The 20,447-nt window shown below is 37.2% G+C and overlaps 1 protein-coding gene across 1 annotated transcript in view; it reads right to left on the bottom strand.

Moving 5' to 3' along the window:
* LOC310890894 (adhesion G-protein coupled receptor V1-like) overlaps nt 1–20,112 on the bottom strand; it is a gene marked incomplete at its 5' end in the record, with an annotated part of 95,145 nt that extends 75,033 nt beyond the window's left edge. The window contains 5 exons of the mRNA XM_083853206.1: nt 171–780; nt 3,168–3,307; nt 4,631–4,711; nt 6,328–6,457; nt 20,083–20,112. Of these exons, the coding sequence (XP_083709332.1) occupies nt 171–780; nt 3,168–3,307; nt 4,631–4,711; nt 6,328–6,457; nt 20,083–20,112 (991 nt within the window). The remainder of the gene's footprint in view (nt 1–170; nt 781–3,167; nt 3,308–4,630; nt 4,712–6,327; nt 6,458–20,082) is intronic.
* Nucleotides 20,113–20,447: the final 335 nt, after the last annotated feature.

Here is a 20,447-nt window from a genome sequence, read left to right as displayed (position 1 = left end):
TTCATACTTAATGTGAGATACTCTGACATATAACTTACAGGATTCTTAACTATACAGAGTTAGGCAGAGGTAAAATTTTACTGTAATTTCAATTGCTGCATTTTATCCTATTAAATATAAATATTAGCCTACATATTTAAGCTTTTGGTTTACATATGAAAGACACTTACTTGGCCGATCCTGTACTTTGTCGATCAAAACAGTATTGTTTAGCTCCACAAAAACAGATTCTGACCTCTCAGGATCATAATCATCCAAAATAGGCAAAGATATTGTGGCTTCGCTTTCATTGGCTGCGAAGATCACATAACCAGTAATGGGTATATAATCTTCTCCTTGTATTGCTCTAACAACATCAGGTGGAAGAAAGGGTGACTTTTCATCATCACCTAAAGTTCTGTATGTAACCACTACTGTACCAAGAAGACCACCAAGCCTTACTATTGTCAGGGAGATATTTTTTGTTTCTTCCTCAACTTTTATTGGTCTGTTTCTCTCAGAAAAGATGAACAGTCCATATGGATCATCATTAGCTAAAACTGTTAATGTTGCATTAGTGTGATTTCCAAGACGACCACCGGACACATTGATGATCAAAACTGAAAACACCTGATCCAGTTCAGGCACGTTGTCAGGAGAAACTTGTATGGTAATATTTGCTCTCACTTGGCCAACATCAAATGTTACATTCCCATATGCAGAGACCAGGTCTTCTGTAAGATCACAGACTATGACCCAATACAGAGTCACCTCAGACAGGGCCCCATGAGTTCTCACAACCTAAGTGGAAAACACAAAGATTTATGTATTTCTTTGTACTATAAGAAAGAAGAACATAAAAGTGTAAAATGGCATACAGCAAAGTCACAGAATCACAGAATATCCTGAGTTACAAAAGATCCACAGGGATTATCAGGTCCAACACCTGACTCCACACAGGACCACCCAAAATCAAATCGCATGTCTGACAGAGTAGTCCAAATGCTTCTTGAACTCTGGCAGCTCAGTGCTGTGACCATGTCCCTGGGGAGCCTGTCCCAGTGCCCGACCACCTCTGGGTGCAGAACCTTTCCCTAACCCCCAGCCTGACCCTCCCCTGTCCCAGCCCCATGCCGTTCCCTCGGGTCCTGTCGCTGTCCCCAGAGAGCAGAGCTCAGCGCCTGCCCCTCCGCTCCCCTCGTGAGGGAGCTGCAGGCCGCCATGAGGCCTGCCCTCGGCCTGCTCTGCTCTGGGCTGAACAAACCCAGGGACCTCAGCCGCTCCTCATACTTCTTGCCCTCTAGACCCTTCACCACCATAGTAGCCCTCCTTTGGATGCTCTCTAATAGTTTATGTCCTTCATATATTGTAGCACACACAGTGCTAGAGGTGAGGCTTCACCAGCACAGAGCAGAGCAGGACAATCCCTTCCCTTGACCATCCAGCATTGCTGTGCCTTATGCTCCAGAACACAGTTGACCATTTTGGCTGCTAAGGCACACTGCTGGTTCATATTTCTCTTGCTGTCAAGCAAAACCCCCAGATCCCTTTCCATGGGGCTGCTCTTCAGCCTCTTGTCCCCAGGCCTGTCCGTACAGCCAGCATTGCCCCTTGCCAGGTGCAGAATCCAGCACTTCCTCGTTTAACTTAATTCCAGTCAACTGTGACCTCTCCAGACTCCAAGACTATTGAAAAATTATTGAGAGAGGTCTTGCAATGACATCAGCCAGCTCTTTCTGTACTTTGGGATTAATCCCACTGGACCCCATAGACTTATATGCATCCAGCTGGAGCAGCAAATCCTGCACAAGTTCAAAGTTGGCTGGGAGTTTATCATCATCACAGTCCTGAAATTCAGAGCTTTGGGTGTCCCCGAGCCCATCATTGGTGTTAAAGACAGAGGCAAAGAAGGCATTAACCTCTGCTTTATTGGCGTACTTATTTGTGAGGTTACCAACCTCAACAAGTAATGGATCAATGTTTTCTCTGCTCCTCCTTTTGCTGTTAGCATACTTTAAAAAAAGCACTTTTTGTTGTCCCCACAGTACTGGCCAGCTTCAACTCTGAGTGAACATCACCTCTGTAGTCCTTGTTCAACTGACCTTGCTTCCAATGCCCACAGATTTTCCTTTTTCGCCTAAATTCTAGAATAAGATCCCTGCTCAGCCAAGCTGGCCTTCTGCCCAGCTTGCTCAACTTCTGACTCTTTGGAATTGCCTGTTCCTGTGCTCTTAAGAGGTGTTACTTAACTAACCAGCACTGATGGACTCCAATACCTTCAAAAGCAGGTTCCAAGGGGACCTCACAAACTAGTTCACTGAGTAGTCTGAAGTCTGCTGTCTCCATAGCTAGGGCTGAACTTTTGCTGGCAGTTTTCCTCCTATTACCAAAGATTTTAAACTCAGCCATCTCATGGTCACTATGGCCAGGACAGCCTCCAATCACCACTTCACCCACAAGACCCTCACTGTTTACAAGCAACAAATCTGGAGGGCACCTTTCTTAGTCAGCTTCCAGAGTAACTGTACCAACAAGTTATTGTTAACGTGCCTCAGGAATTTCCAGTACCTGTTTGTATTGGCTGTATGGTATTCCCAGCTAACATCTGGGAAGTTGAAGTCACCCACAGGGACAAGGGCAGATGACCTAGAGATATCCCTTAGTTCATTATAGAATAATTTGGCAATGTTGTCCTCCTGGCTGGGTGGTCTATAGCAGACTCCCACAACAACTTCATCTTATTGTTATAACTTATTTCCATGTCCCTTAATCCTTACCCGGAGGATCTTAAGCATGTCATTGCCAACTGCAAGCTGCACACAATCCAGCCCCTCCATTATATACAGTGCAAAGTCATTGACATGATGAGTTAAAAATAAACTAATTTTAAAAACAGTGTAATCTTTATCATCTTAGCTTTGCTGTATTTGTTGTGTCATCAGCACTTACTTTAAAATATTCATACCTCAAATGTAAACAAGTAGAAGTAAATTTAAACTTATATAAAACATTTTAGTTTTAAGCTGAAAGATACACTTTAGAAAGTGAAGTATAAAATGTCAAGACAAATGTACATGATAAAGTTAAGTTAAAATGCTGTAGACCTATTATAAAAATATTGCAGAATGCTCTGTAAAATAGACATAAAAGAGGATTGCATAGCAATATGAGACCCAAAACTTTCTAACCTGCAACATAATATTGCTATCTCCATCTTCAGGCTCAGTTCCATTTACCGAGAGTGACTCAGTACTGAACTCAAAGACGCCATGAGCATCATCAGAAGCCTCAATAGTCACAACGATGTGGGATGCAATTCCCAAGCTGGCTGTAAGTGCAAGTGCCAAAATGAGTTATTTTTTTATACCATCTTTTCTTAAAAGCTAAGGAAGTTTGTTACAAAAAGCACACAGAAAAGCATAACTGGAATATTTCTGCTGTTTTGCATTTTGTGGTGTGTTTTTTTTTTGTTTTAAATGTGGAATAATTATCCACATGGATAAGGAACTCACTTTCAATAATGCAGTCCTGGCAGCCCTTCTATGGAACAACACTCCAAAGCAACATATAAAATGCAAATATTTTAAGAGAGGATCAAAAATAAAATTACTTGTCTAATTAAGGAAAATGAACTAGAATTTAGGGTAGGGGAGAGTTACGTGGTAAAACACAGTGTAAGCAGTGCAGACAGGACAAAAGCAGGTACTATTTTAACTGAAGCTGGAACAAAGAAAAAGCTAGTCCAGGAAATTCTACTACTATAATGATCATCTTGTGTGAGATAACTTGCTGCTTAGAAAGAGAAAGAGCCTGGCATTTTAAAAAAAATCTGGAAACACAGAAGAGGAAACAACACTTCCCAGGAAGTTCCAAAAAGTGGTTAAACCACAGACTTACTCTCAGGTTCAAACTGAACTCCTTTGTATTTTCAAATAAAACAGAAAATCAGGCTGTCACTGTGGAATAAATTATTTGATTTCGATAATGGGTGCTAACACAATATTTTCAGGTCTCTAGGGTTTAATTCAAAATCCGCCATCATTAGCGTTTCCCTCATAGTAGGTGCTTTTGTTTTCATCTTATTTCTGCATATTGTATGTTTTTAATTTTCTCAAGATTAAATTATCTTTGTTTTCTGTATGTTGTGACAAAAATAGACTTCAAAAATGAAAAATAATCAAAGCATTCTTTTAGAAAAAAAAGAGCTAACACCACTTTTTATTAAGAGTATTTTTGAGATGCAGAGATCAAAGCATAAAGCAAGTGGCAAAAGAAAGTATCAAAACACACAGTCAGGTAATTTTTAAATTACCTTAAATTTAAAAAGTTTCTCTCCTCTTTGCTCTCCAGAAAATTTTACAAAATTTACAAACAAAGCTAATTTTTCTAACTACTTCTGGAATAACTACATTGTGTTCTATAAAAATACAGCTTTGAAGATAGAGAAGCTGTTATTTTCTGTGTTACGGTTAGTATTGACTGTTGTTGAAATTAAGCCTTTTTTAAAATGGGAAAGAATGTTTTGACAGGACTCTATGATATATCTCAAACCACAAGCAAAATAACACTATGATAAACTGTGTCAGTAGTGTAGTTCATGAGGGATATTACAGTTAGCATAAAGAAATAAAGATTAATCCAAAATGCTTACCATGCTGATGGACAGTTGGAAGGAAGAAATCCATGTTCCCATCACCACTACCACTGCCATCATTTCTAAAGAGCTCAGCAACTTTAAGATGACAGACATACAGATATATACACATATATACATTTATAAATCAGAGCGCAAGCAAAGAGAAATTTAAACTATTCTGGACAACAGGAAAAAAAGAGGGAAGCACTCTAGGAAGGTATCAACTTTGCTTCTGAAAGTGTACAGGAGTTCTAATAAAGACTGAAATATTTACATATGCCACCTCTTACTTAATTTATGACATTGGAAATAGCAATGGGAAGTCAGAATGAAAGAAAACACATACACATAGTTTATCTTTCCTCTCTTTCCCTCTTTGTGTCCCCATTTTGTATTTCCCCTTTCTCACTCCTAACTGAGGCTTGTCATGGAGGAATCTAAATTGAAAAAAAAAAAAAAAAAAAGGTAGGGGAGACGATAAAGTCCCTCAAGCTCCTTATTCTAATATTTTCTCACAAAGTGAAAATGTTGGGAAAATCTGCAGAAAACTTAACTAATGGGGACTTCATAAGCTTTGTGTTTGTGTTGGAAAGGCCAAAAAGAAGGCTCATTTTAAAAAGGCTATATAGTTACTGGATTACTAAAGTTAGTTGTAAATTTTCTGTCACAACAATTTGAAAGAGAAAAGTTTGACTCCTTTTAACAAAACAACTATTCAACCAAAAAGACAAAATACGTGAAAAGTCTCAAGACTTTACCAAAAGAATCACTGAGACCATGTTGCACCATAGACACATACAATCATAGCAGAGAGCTGGATTAATTCAAGGAAATCTGATACATCCTCCCAGAAGGGACCACACTTGCAATTTCCGAATTGTTTAAAAAAATAACATCAGTTTAAAAAAAAAAAATCAATTTATGGCTGTCAGTGTTTCTAATTACTTTTCCCTCCAACAAGCTTTACAATCTCCGTTAAAATTTTTCTCAAATGGAAAAAAAAATCTGTAAGGTATTCAGGGGTTTATGTGGCAGCACCACTATGCTTTGCCGTCCCTTCAGACTAGCCCTTCAAACCAATAATTCTTTCAAGTGTTTGTCTTGTTCTTACAGACAGTTATCTACGAGCTACCTCTGCAGCTACAGCTCAGCAAACTCCCTATGGCCCTCAACATCCACAGCCTATTACTGCTATAATCCATTTGACCTATGTATTGCAGTTCTTCTGATTTCACTCATGTGGAAGAAAAAACAAAACAAAACAAAAAAAACCCAAAACAAACAAACAAAAACACAACACTTTGACTGTTTAGCCTTAAATATTTTATAAATATTCCATATTTTTGAAATGCAACATATTGCTAATATATTTTTGCATTATTTTAGTTCTCATTACCAACCATGAAGTTATACAAAGTGAAAAGCAGCAATTGCCTTTAGATGACCTAACAGATGGCAGTGATACACTTTCCCTAATACATGGTAATAATATACTTGCTATGGGATCTGGTTGTTTCCACCAAGGATTAAGAAAAGAACTGAGGAACAGTTCTTCCCTACGAAAAAAGACAGCTGTATGGGGGTGGGGATGTAGAGGTGCTTTTTGTTTGTTTTCAGAAATAACATAGAAAATAATGCCAAGAAAGACAAGATTTTTATGAACGAGTAGAGGTCATGAAAATACAACTAAGGGACTGATATATGTGCCTTACCTCCTCCCTCTGGGTTCAACAGCTCCACTTTAAACGTTTTTTCTAATTCAGGAATAGTATTATCAGTGATGTTAACAGTAATGTACTTGTATCTTTCTCCTGGCTGAAATTCCAGTGTACCCACAACAGCCTGCAATATAAGAGCTCTTCATATTTTTGTTCAAGTCTAATGTTTTCATCCATGTAAAAAAAAGAAACAGAACCTTCATTTTGTCTTTTTCAAAACATCTACTTTTCCTCACTTAAGCTTTAAAAAAAAATCTGAAAAATCTGTTTTACAAAAGAAAAAAAAAAAGAAGAAGACATCTAAGTTGACATACTGGTGAGCATCTGCATTCATGTACATTTTTCTTATTTTTCTGCACAAATGATCAGTTGGACAAGCAAGTGCAGATACATGCAGGTTATTTTGCTAGGCATATACAAATCCCAGTATGTACAAGCATAATGTTAACCTGTACATGCACTTGAATAATATGGTCTGTAACAACAGCAAAACTCACAAATTGCTACACTGGAAACTCTGTTAAGAAAAAAAAAAAAAGTTCAAAACCAGAGGCTTTTCCTAGACAATGCAACTTACTGCAGAGAAAAGAATGGAGAAGTCACATGATGTATATTTTTAAGTGAATATTACATATCCATTTGCCACATCACCTTGTAAAGTAGTCTTTCTGTGAAAGAATCATAGCTGGGCTAGAGCAGTCAAACTGAAAGCTATCTCCACGATAAATAACTCTAATTAATTCCAAAACAATTATACCACCTTGGCAGTTGCCATACCTGATAATCTTTGGGACTGAAAGCTGTGACTGGCACTGTTCTGTATTCCACCAGAACTGTTCCAAGAAGGCCTTGTGCACGAACTACCAGTAATCTGACGTGTCCAGCTTCTTCTTTAATAGTAATATGGGGCACAGAAGAGGCTGGAAGAATCATTTTATCACCTGGCTGAGGAGGTGGCCCCACAGAGAACTGGAGCAGACCTGGAAGACAAGAATTACTACTTACATGGCTTTTCATAACAAATTTTAAAGATGATAAACAATTTAAATAAAGTGATTGATAACATATCTTGTGATGGTTCTGAAATTAAAAACCACATATACCAGTATACCCTTAAGCCTCAATCACACTATTTCCAGAGATGTGCTGTGTGCCTTACCCTCTCTCACTGATATTCTTGTCAGTCTTGATAAAAGGCACAGCACAATAATAAAACCTTCTCTTCCCAAAAGAGCCTCACAGGCCACGGTTTTGCGTATTTACTGGTACAAGACATATGGAGAAATGACTCTCATTGTCAGGAATTCTCATTTGATGAAAAACCTGGACAGGATCAACTACATGCAGAGCCTTTATTTGCCCTCACAAGAGAATCATTGCTTGTTTGGGCAGGGAAGATTTGAGGCCTTTTTGTAAAATTATAAAAGAAAACTAATTCAGTATTCATTCATGTATATAAACAATGAATTAATTCAAGTCAGATAAAGTGGAATATATGAGATTGCTTCCTCAACTATTACAACCAAGCAAAGTTTTCATCTGACTGGAAAGAACTACACAATAATCTGAAACAAAGCTGTATAATTCCCATCATTGTTACCGTATGGGTGGTCACTGGCTTTGATGCTGATATCAGTAGTTTCCTTTTCTGGATCTATACTTGCTCCACTGGTAGGAGTTGAACCTAGTTTCCCATCTCCAGACACTGCAGAGACTAATGTCACACGGAAATATTCATTTAACTCCGGAATGTCATCATCAATAACATGCAAATTTAACACCTAGAGAAGGACCAAATCATGGAGAAATCAAACCATGCAACATTCTTTGATTAGTCAGTCAGCTGTATCTGCTGTATAGTTCTGAAAGCAAAGGACACTATTTTTGCTCTCCACATAAATTCAACTAATTTCTAAGATAACATTTTATGTCTAGAATATGCTTTCCAAAAACAATGCTTCCAAGCTACTGGAAATGGAAGGCATATTTTCTGAATTGTTTCAAACTACATAAATAAGTGATAATAAATACTTGTTTGGTTGGTTTTGTATATCTTCACAAAAGCAGAGTTTAATTTCCATGTACTGAACATGAAATATCTGATAAATTTTAAAATCTTTTTGAAATTATGCTTATGAAGAGACATTACAGTGATTAATCCAATTTAGAGAGCAAATAAATTGAGCTTATTATACCACCTGACGCTTTGACCTGCAGATCATACGATTTACTAACATAACCTTGCTCTAAACACGCTAACACATTCACTTCAGAAAATTCCATCTTTCTTTATGTTTCGATATGGTCGGACAAACATATAGAAAACATTTAAGTAGCTGATCATATTTAGAGGCATGGTAATGAGTAGATTACAAATGTCAGTTGAAAGTCCCTTAGGATATCCCACCTGAAGAGCAGCTTGCTACCAGCCCGTTTCTTAGAGCCATGCACATTAGCTCCTCTGTATGTATGCAGTAAATTGGACCAGTAAGCTGTGTAGCAAGAGCCTACATCAGCCATTTTCTGCCACTAGATAGAGTAATGTGGGCCTCGTCTATGTTGCCATGCTAGAAAAGCTTTGGAAATTTCTGCTATATATGATTGTATGAAATGCAGTAATATCATTTCACAGAGAAATAAAGCTGAATGAACAAACTATTATAACATGAATGAACTATTTTCAGATACCACACGCTTTTGCCAGTCATCACATTATCCAGATTCACAGTTCTAGTGAAGTCACTGGGATCCCTGCAAATGACTTCAGCGAATTTGAGTCCACATTGACTTCTGCAGCCTGATATAAGTGAAACTGAGGATGGTATTTTCTACTCACAATTCATCCTTATTATACAAACAATAATAGAAAGTGTATGTTGTTTCTACAGTACTGTGGTCCCGCACCACTTCTTCAAATAAATTTAACAATTCTGTGCTGTACATCAGGATTGAATTCATTGAAACAGATTATTTTTATTTCTATTTCTAGCACACGCTGTTTATTACCACAGAATTTTAATCATAGGACAGCCCACGTTGGATGGGACATCAAAAGATGAAGTTCAATGTTTCATGGAAAAAAAAAAAATAGATGAAATAATCCAGCACCATGTTCAACTGCATCTTAAGCACCCCTGGTGATGGGAATTCTACCATAGAACCATACATTGGTTTGGGCTGGAAGGGACCTTAAAGCCCACCCAGCGCCACCCCCTGCCATGGGCAGGGACACCTCCCCCCAGCCCAGGCTGCCCTCAGCCCCATCCAGCCTGGCCTTGGGCTCTGCCAGGGATGGGGCAGCCGCAGCTCCTCTGGGCAGCCTGGGCCTGGGCCTCACCGCCCTCTGAGGGAAGAATTTCCTCCTTCGCCCCCTCCCTCGCCCTGCTGCTCATGTCGAGCTTCTCATCAACCACCACGCCCAGGTCCTTCCCCCCCCAAGGGGTGCTCTCAGTGCTTTCTCTGCCCAGCCTGTGTTTGTGCTTGGGATTGCCCTGGCCCAGATGCTGAGGTCGGGACAACCCGACCCTGTCCCTAAGGAAGTCGTTCCAGTAGTTGTAAAAAATTTCAAGACAAAACCTCTCCCACTCTATCTTTGTACTCTTTGCCCTCTGTCTTCTCCTGTGGTTTCTTGAGAAGAGAGAGCCTCTGTCAACTCTGGAGCTGCCCTTTAGGTACTGTAATAATGGGATCAAAGTCCCCTTCTAAAGGGTGAAAAGATCTAACCCCTTGAGTCTTTCCTTAGAGGACAGGTTCTCCAGCTCTTTGATCATCTTTCTGGCCCTCTTTTGGACCTCCAGTCTGCCCACATAATTTTTTAATTGTGGGCCTCTGTAGCTTTGAATTCCTACTCTTCAGTGTATCCTGGTATCCTGGTATTTCTTTTTTCTTTTTCTTTTTTTTTTAAACTAATTCAGATAAGGAATTTCGTAAGACTTTTAGAAAGCTTTCTCAGAAGCAGCTAAAGCTTCCCTTATGTATCATTTCTCTTTCTCTCCCCCAACTCAGAGATGCAATTCTGATTACCAATTTCAGGTGTCTCTAAGGCCAGAATATTGAATAATTTCCTTATGTTCCAGTTGCTCGCACACTTTATGCAGAGGAATAGATTAAAGCAGACAGTAATCATTTCAGGGAGACTCAAAAACAGCTATTGTTACAAGAACACCTTTAATCTCCTGTTTCTGATTTTGAATTTAAAAGGAGACAGAACCTGGATAGCCTTGAGTGCAAGAACAGCAATGAATCTTACTATTGCCTATTTAATTGTTGTGGACATAAATTTGAGTTACAACACTCAGATCAAACCTGATCATTTTCCAATTTTGAAAGTACATGGACTATCTACACTTTTTAAAGTATATGTACACATACACATAAATACAGTTAATATTTTTTATGTATATGTACATATATCTAATATGTACATGCACACATGGTGACTTTTGAACTGACATATACACAGAGCTACAAATAACACTTTCTTGTTGTCAGGGATGGAAAAAAAGAAAGAAAGAAAATATATATATAACAAAAAAATAACAACATAAAATAACAAAATAAAAAATAATAATAAGAAAAGCCATGTGAAGTAAACACTCTCTAGTATGCAAACCAGCCAAGCACCCTCAGAAGGTATTTTCCAGGAGGTTTGTAAAGGACAGGATGAATTGTTAATAGGAAGGTAGGGTTTACCTCTGATCTCTGCCAAGGAACGAATGTGATAGTGCCACTGCTATTAGAAAAATCGGTAACAGAGTAATTAATGCCAGTGGAATCAACCTGTGAGATAATGTACTTTATATACACATAGTCTAGGGCTCCCCTTGTACGCTCCACAACACAGGATATAGTGGAACCTTCATCAGCAGTCTGGAAGAAAGCAAAAATTTGGAACGTTTATTACTGTCAAAGTAAATCAAGGCAATTTCATTAAATAACATGAAAATATTTAATGCCAGACAAATGTTCAAGTAAAAAATTGCTGTCATGTTACTTTCAGCTCTTTTGGAGTGTTAGGAAGCTGAAACTGACCTTGATGCCAATCAGAACAATCCTAGTGGAATCTGCAAAAGTCTGATGCCTCCCTGAGGACTATTAAGGTAACAAATAACAATACACTGCAGTTCGTCCTGGACACAACCCCTTTCCTAAAACTATGCGTCAGAGACAGAATCAATATGCTTGAAATGTACCTGTCGAAAGCAAATGAAACTATTGCTTTATAATAACGTCAATATTGTAATTTTCCTTAGCAATAATTTAAAGAAAGATTTGGATCAGCACTTTCTCTAACCAGACACACTATGGATAGAAATAAACTATACCATCATCATTCAGAAAAACAGATTTTTCTCTTCTACTGTCCTCCTTACAATTCTGTATCTTCACAGATAACATGACTTCTGCAGCGACAACTTCACGTCTCTGGAATGAAGCTTTAATTGGTACTGACCTTCTATTTTAGAAAATAACGTTCATAAAATTAACATAGAAAATAATTTTATCTGAAAGTTATTGGAAAGGTTAAAGCTATCTTATGCATTAGATAAATTTCAGGGCTGCTTTGTAAGAAAGCATAGATACTGTGTGTGACTTCAGCTGCCTAGTAGACAGATATGCACAGTTAAACTACTGGTAAAAAAATGCTGTGTTCCTGCATCACCACTAAGAGCTCTAATACTTCCCTGGTGAAATGGACATATGATAGGTGCAAAACAATTACCGTGCCATATAATTATTTTTTTTCTTCATGGTTGGCTGATGATCTGTGGCATCACAGCGTATCAGAGGTACTTGAACCTGAAGGAATCTATTATCATAGCATATGGTAGGCACACAATAAGCAAACTGAACCAAACTGAAAACTAGTATCACTCAGGCAAGACAGTTATTTTAAAAACATCATAAGCACTTTGATTAAAAAAGAATGTAATTAAAGCTCATAAGAGTTCCCAAATGAAAACTATATTAAATTTTTTTTTCCACAAAATAATCCAATACCAGTAGAGATAGCTATCATGTTATTCCCCCTTATAATTGATTAAAGAAGTAAAGAATGATTTATGTTTATTTCAAGCCTCCTCAAAAAGTAGCAAGTTTACACTCTGCATATAGAATGGATACCACTGAAAAAAGATTTCATCTGTTAAAACTAAAACAACAAAAAAAACCACTACTAAATCAACCAACTGACATCAAACATATGCAAATTATAACTTAGTTTATGACAGCAAATGAAGGTGGAAAAATCCATAACACTTTGTCATTGCATGATCTCTAGTAAAATTATCTCAAACACATCATGTGACACAGAAAACTAAAATAAAAATCTTTGCAATAATCCATTCTCAAAAAAAAACCAGAGAATTAAATCTTACATTTTAACTGGTAACTCAAATGTAACAGAAGTGAAGGTAAAATATTTTTCTAGAAAAAAAAAATTAAGCCTTAGTCTTCAGTTTATATAGTAAACTAAATTTTCTTAACCATTTTTTTCTTTAGTTTTTTAAAATTATATAGTAAATCCCAGTGGAACTGAGGTTGTATTAACAGAACATATGCATCTCCAAATCCTAGGAAAACTTTGCTTAACCACAAAAGCAAACACTGCAAAATCTAGGGTTTGTTCAGGTCACTTGGTCCTGCCATTTAGCTTTCTGTGCCTGAAATATCACCTACAATTTCCATTATGACCACCTTACCTCAGGGATACATGCTCCAGTGAAGCCAAATAAACCATTAGCATTATCACTTTTCTGTATTCTTAATCTTGCTGTGGTGTTTTCTTGTGAAATTCGAGCTCCACCACGCACAGAAATGAGCTTTAGTATGAATAATTCTTCTCCTTCTTCCTCTTTGTCATCCTTTGCAGACACGATGAATGATTTATTGGTCTCTCCTTGCCAATACTCCAAATACCCAGAGACAGGGTGGACATCACTTTTTGCAGGAGTTGCATGAAGTTCATAGATCTCTGCTCGTGTCAACTTACGCTCATAAAGCCTTACATCCTGCATTAACCCTGTGTACCTACTGCTGCCGTTGATTCCTGCTCCAATTCTTACTATTCCTGGACCTGAGAAGGAAATTATAATTTTTTCTCATGTTATTGTATTTGTATGAAACAGTCAGCAACTGACTACCTGTTTTTCTTAAAAACCAATGGTAAACTGTTCATTGTCCCTGGATGAGGAATCATATTGATCTTGAGATCCAAAATCAGGAGGTTCCTTGAGCCTCATCTCAATGTTACAGGTAAGTCCTCACAGGCCAAACAATTCCATCCTATGCTGTCCAAGTTTTTCATCCTATTAGTTCTAGCAGCACATTATCATCATCCCTCATTTTTATAAGTCTTAGAGACTTGAGGCTCCCTCTTTCCTCCACAGATTTTCAGAGCAGAACTGCAACCCCTTTTAGCCCTTGTTTTGCTGAACAAATCCTACTTTGTTTCCCTCTGCTAGGGCAGCTGATCCATTCTGATGATACTCATGATTACTGCATTAACCCTTCTGGACATCCATTTCATCCACCACACTGTAATTCCATGCAAATTCCAAACTCTTTTTACAACAGCATTTATATTTCTCTGTCTCCAAACTATAGGATCACAGCTGCCTCATATTCATTCCTACTCTATCCTATTCTGTGCCATGCTATGCTCTTGTGCTAAAACACACACATCAGCTGTTTTCAGTTGCCTTTCAGAAAACGAAAGAAAACAAACAAACAAAAAAAGCTGTGCTCTTCAGTGTATTGTCATACATATGACACTGAGTGGCAGTTGTAGAGATGAGCAACCACAGGAACTGATAAAAGTCCCAGGGCACAAAGTGGAGGATGCTGAGAAAAACTGGGCTGCTATGCACACCACTGTGTATTACCCAACATTCAACGGAGAGAGATGACATACTTGCCTTACTATTGCATTATCCCCAGACACACGCCATCCCCACTAATAAAGAAAATTTACAGCACAGACATATCCTTCTAGCAATAAAAGCATCATTGCATTTCACATATATTTGTTCTAGAAACCGAGGGAGGGAAAAAAAAAAAACCTCTCAGCCTCTCAGCTTAGCTACAGTACTGCAAGTGTGATGGAAATTACTAATTGCAGAAGTACTATTCTTTTTACAAATGGAAAATTTGATTTCTTAAACTTCAACCTGGAATTTTAAAAGCAGAAATAAAATAGTACACCATACAATTAATAGTCCTCTACTCTCACTCAACATCGCAGCAGTTTGAATTTTTTAGAACATTCACACAATTTCCATAGGCTTTCTGAAAATCCTCAAAGAATTCTTATCCATTCCTTTCAATTAACTTAACAGATATAATCATTTCAGTGTATTTCTTCCACCTTTGAAGTGGCTAGACTATGCATTTCAGAGCTTTATATACGGAGAAAAATAGCAAAGGCTCACCATCAAGAATTGCTTCTCCTTTTAGACTCTTCATTCCTCCCAGAACTAGAATTCCATCAACGTAAAATTCAATTATACTTTCATCCAGAGTAATCAGAACGTGAAGCCAAGTATTCTCATCCAGGTATTTCATGACTGATGTTTTAGCCATGTATGTCATATTGGACCCTAATGCTGTATAATGAAGCACTACAGAAACATGAGAATCATTTGTCTGAATTTTCACACCATAATATAAAGTCCCATTATCGTTATCCTTTTCAACTATATAGCCATCTGTACTGACATTAGGAATTAACCAAGCTGAAAATGTAAAATTGGTTACTGCATTATTTCCATTGTTATGGGTATTCAGGACCGATAATGCCAAATGCATCCTCTTTTCCACTGAAATACAGAGCGTCTGTTCCACTGTGATGGCGCCTCATGTGGGGCTGTGATTGTACTGAGCTTGGGAATGATCCAAGCAACAAGAAATCTACCATTGATGGCAGTCCAGCTTGGAAGGTACTAGACAGTATTTCCCAACCTAGTCGGACAACACCAAAGGTGCCTTGCTGTCTCCAGATGGTGAAGTCCGTAATATAGGAAAGGTCATCTTCAGAAAGAGTATCTTCCACTATCTCTCTGTCCTGGCTCTCTGGATCTATAACAAACACTCCAAAAGGGTCATCATTGAAAGGGATCATGACAGTTACAGTAGGACTGGTTTCAGATAACTGACCACCAGGACCAGGAGACCCACCTGCGTAATAGAAGTTAGAGTAAAAGTTAATGATTAAACAACACACTCAGAAAAAAGTTTCAAAGTACTTTTTTTTTTTTTTAATAAAACAAGTTTCTAAAAAAACCTCAAACCCTCCTTTAAGATCCTCTGGACTTATAGCAAATGATCTAACTTGAAAATTACATAGGTTAATTGTATTATTCTTAAAACACTGTGCTGATGTAATTTCAGTAGAAAACAAACCCACATGCTATTTTTCAGCTGTAAAACACACAGATGTCTTTCAGGTGAAACATGACAAGGTCCATCTTTTCTTAATTAGCCAATAAGGTAGGTTACCTTTGATTCGTTTGATAAGCATGGGGGCCAAATTCAATTCTTGTATTGCTCAAAGACTTACAGGAATAGAGAATGGCAAAATCTTGCCTGTTGCCTCTGATACAGAAGTACATACACCTTGCAGAAACAGTAACCAGTTGTGTGTTAAAACTGCTGCCCAGTCCTGGTGTTAGTCATCTATCTTTGCACAGTAAGAATTCATGATATGAAGATCATGTTGTGAATGGAGAATCTCCGTGTTCAAAGTGTACAGTGATCTACCTGTTATAAGCAGGAAATCTTTTGTACATCCGTATGGACTTCACTTACAGGAAAGGCCAACACACATTTTCACTTGTATCAGAGCACAGAAGACCATGAATAGTACTAAAGTGGAATTAATCCAGATTAGGAAATGTGTCCAGTAGCAATTTAAAGTTGTAATTTAAGTCATGTGAAGTGGTAACTACAAGTATTTTACCTCCTCTAGGGAAACAAACAAACAAAAAAGCAACCTCTATTATGGTAGACACACATAACCTTTAATACCTTTGTTATTTCTTTGTTAGTATCTTTGTTTTATATTTTGTGCATGGAGATCTATGTATCTGAAATTCAGAACTCTTGGTTTTTGAAATGAAACTTCTGAACTTTAAGAAGTTTAATTTCAAAAACCAAGAGGCATCCCTTTTAAAGTTCAGATCACCAAAATGTGTTTAACAGTAATTCGGGAACTGAGTAACTCTCTATATATGGAAATCAAGATTAAATGAAAAATAAGACCTAAAACCTTACCAGAAAAGCATAGGATATCAAGACATGATTCAAAGCAATGCTCTTTCTAGTGTTGGTTTCTTTTTGATTGATTAAACATAACTCTTTTCTACCAGATATGAAGGAAATGGTGATATGGAAGACAATACCTGAAGCATTCACCAACTTTAGAATGTAAAATTCATTGAATTCAGGAATTCTATCTGAAATGGCACGTAGTGTTATTGACTTCGACCTTTCACCATCCATGAAGCACACAGTCCCATAAGTTTCATAGAATTCTTCTCCTGGCTTCAGTGCAGAGTTATTATCAAACAACTGCCAGGTCAAAGAAACATTGCCGAAGTGTCCTCTGTGTCTCAAAATCCTGTTCAGTGATACAGAAAGAATGAGAGTCCTGGCAGGCATGCATCAGCGTTGAGTAGAAAAGGAAAATGTGGAGACTCCTTTTACTGTAATCTTCCTTACAGTAAGAAGTAATATACTATGTAATATAAAGTAAAATACTAATATACTACAACTGTTCCATGAAGCCTTCCTTTTAAAGGCAACCACGTTTGCAGTACAATTCTACTCCCGGAATACGTACTTTAGAAAACAGAAGTAGCATACGCAGGTCCATGCAGAATACTACTGTGAAGCTACACATCACTGTGTCTTGTAATTCCAATTTATAATAATAAATATGAATGCATAATAGTTCAGAAAGTTAACATTAAAAATTAATATACTTGGACACTCTTAGACAGGAAAGAGAATCATCTACATTTAACCACAAACGTTTCTCCTTTCAGTCATCAAGTCTACTTAAACTTTTTCTTACACTTGTATTAAATTAGAATTACATTCTACGGCTTTCAGAAATCTACTGTTATTTGTGATTAAGAACGTAGTAAATGAAAAGATTTTTTTTTTTTTGGTAACTATCTGCTAACACAATTACACTAATTTCAAAAAGGCACTACAAATAAAAAGTGACCCATACAGTGCCTTTATTAAGAGTGCGCTTACATACAGGAAGTTTGCTTCTGTCGGTTTGCACGGTGACATAAAATGCCTTATAAATAGATTATATCAGGTTGAAGAATTAGTTCAGCTAAACTAGTCCAGCCACAGCAACACATTTACGTTGTTTCTGCTTCCACAGGTTTTTCTTCTGTGGCGTTAACCAGGGTGCTCTATCCCAGCTGTGTAGCGCTGCTGCACTAACTCCAATTACCTCATTAAAACCTCTGTGTTTTCGGTGGTTTGGTTACATGCTACTTTGACCACTTTTTTATATGCTACACAACTGTCAAAGTAGTGACAGTATGGAAGAGACAGATCCCTAGTAAATATATTTTATCAATGATGACTGAGCAGGTTCCTCAGATGTTGGAGATCTTGGTATCCTATAATTCCATAAAGCACCTGTATATAAGCATGTTTACATCAAAACAATATTCTTAACACCACCAAATCCACAAAAATTATCCTGCAGATTAGACTATAAAGGACAAAAAAACAACAAAGCCCAAAACAGTGAACAGCACAACAACAAACACACAATGAACTTAATATCCTCTTTTCTTGAGACTATTCATATTTCAGATGTATTGACACAAGCATAAAGAACCAATTCACAGCCATAAGCATCTGCTTCAAGGCTTTAAAACAAACAGACAAAAAAAAAAGGATGATTTTTTAAATGCAAGAAGAACCTCTTCCCTAACTATTTGCACTATCGCATTTATTGTGACCTAACTTCTCTTTACAGCCTGTCTCAAGATTTCTTAACGAAAAATCATTTTTTCATCCAATTAAAACCCCATAGTAAATTTATGAAATGAATGTAACAAGGCGAGATGCCAAGTGCATTCAATTTTTAACCCTGCTAATTCTTCAATATATCATGGTGGCACAAAGGGAAATACTTTCAAAGGTCAGACTAATGAAGAGTGTCACATCCGGACTTTAAGTATAGATTTCAATCTGTAATTAACAGATAAAAGAAAAAAAAAATACAAAAACAGAAAGAAAGAATACAGTAGTTTGCAGTTGAAAATTTCAAAGATGGGTACAAAAAGCCACCTAGTGCCACACAGTTTTATTTAGCTATTTGTTGAGTGGTTTTTTTTCTTTTTCTGTCAGCCTAGGTTATATTGTGCTCAATCATTCAGATTTTTCTGTATCTACAGGTTCCTGAGATTATAACAGAACATCAATGCTGAAGTCTTATTTAGTTACATTTCAACATGAGCTTCTGTGCACTTTTTAATATTTACTGTGTACTCCATAGTATTACAGGTGATGTCTTCAACACATTACAAATCATTTAATCCAAAATTTTGTAAAACTGTTTTTCTATAGTGCACTTCTATCAATGCACACTTGTGCATTTGATTTAATCAAAGTGCTATTTATAAAGTACCACATACACCAGTTCCAAAAGAGTGCAAAGATATTCTTTAAACGTTACTTACCAAAAAATGTTACTTTTGCCTTCTTCAACTGGCTTCTCTAAAGGTTCCAAAGAGAAAATTCCATTAGGATCATCATTTGCTTCAATAATAACTGTTGCCATTCCAGCCTTAAAGATAACTGTATCTCCTAAAAAAGAGGACAATTATTATTATTAAAATTGGAATCAGAAATGTAGGTAACTCTAAATCCAATTATGTTTTCTACTCACTACAATTGCTTTTATACAAAGAAAAGGACAATTATAAAAGTCAGTGAAAAACAGAATTTGAGGTATTCAGCAGCAGGCAAATCAGAGTAAAAGTATTTAAGTAGTGTACCATCCAGAGAGCAAGACGTAAGATTTTCAGGAAAAATGACATGAACTGAGAAGATGTGATTCTTACTACACAGTATCCTTGCATGTAGTTGTTATGTGAGGTAACATTTTCTGTTTGATCATCTGGACAAGTCAAAAGAATAAGATATTCAGAGGTACAGAATAAAAGAGTAAGGTATTCAGAGAGCCCCGACCTTCTTTAGACCTAGAAGAAAAGTATTGCATTTAAACTAAATACAAGCTATGAGCAATGTCTAAGAGTTTATTCACTCCCATATCAAAGAATATCTAAAAGGAAGAAACATAAGATTCTTATTATGTAGATGGGAAGCTAGCAGGCTTTCAGTGTGCATATTAGTACAGGTAAATATTAAGGGATGTTAATTCTAACTCCATTGCATTGTCCATAGATGAACATAATGTGTCCACACCCACCCCATTTTTTGTCTTCTTTGAAAGTGTCCGACTAAATTTTGTTCCACGTTAAACAATGTGCTTATTCCTCTAACTTCATATACCTCTATTTGTATTTTCTCTCAGGAACAACAGTCCCCAAAAAAATTTCAGAACAGTCAAGGCCACTGTATGTAACCAATCATAGAAAGAAAACCAACTTTTGCTTTCAGGAATATGTATAGAAATATTCTTTATTCTTAGTGATTCTAGAATGGCTGTAAAACTATATGATGCTCATTTTAGAGGAAAAAGGAGGCTATGGATACCCATTCCCCATGTGCTAGGAGAAAAGCCATGATATGTTCCCAATGGGGTAGTATTGGGAGCTACCAGTAGATCCTGAAGAAAGTTATTAAAGTAGAAAGAGACAACAAAAGAGAAAACTTATGAAGGAAGAAGAATGGTTTTGTCTAATCCTTTCCCTAGTCTGATATTTTATAAGAGACCTGGGTACTACAGTGAATACCAGCCGACCTTGGGAAATAGCTTAGCTGCCTTATACTCAAATTACTGCTTTCCCTGTCAACCTCTGGCTGCCTGCTACCAATGTTCAGGGAAGGATTCAACTCAAGATCAATGCTGCCTTGTGAGAAACTCACAGGCCAGCCGCAGGGTGTCCACTGTAGCATGA

This window comes from Anser anser (assembly GCF_964211835.1).
Source record: "Anser anser genome assembly, contig: HAP1_SCAFFOLD_111, whole genome shotgun sequence".
NCBI classification, from domain to species: domain Eukaryota; kingdom Metazoa; phylum Chordata; class Aves; order Anseriformes; family Anatidae; genus Anser; species Anser anser.
This window is presented reverse-complemented; position numbering and strand designations above follow the sequence as displayed.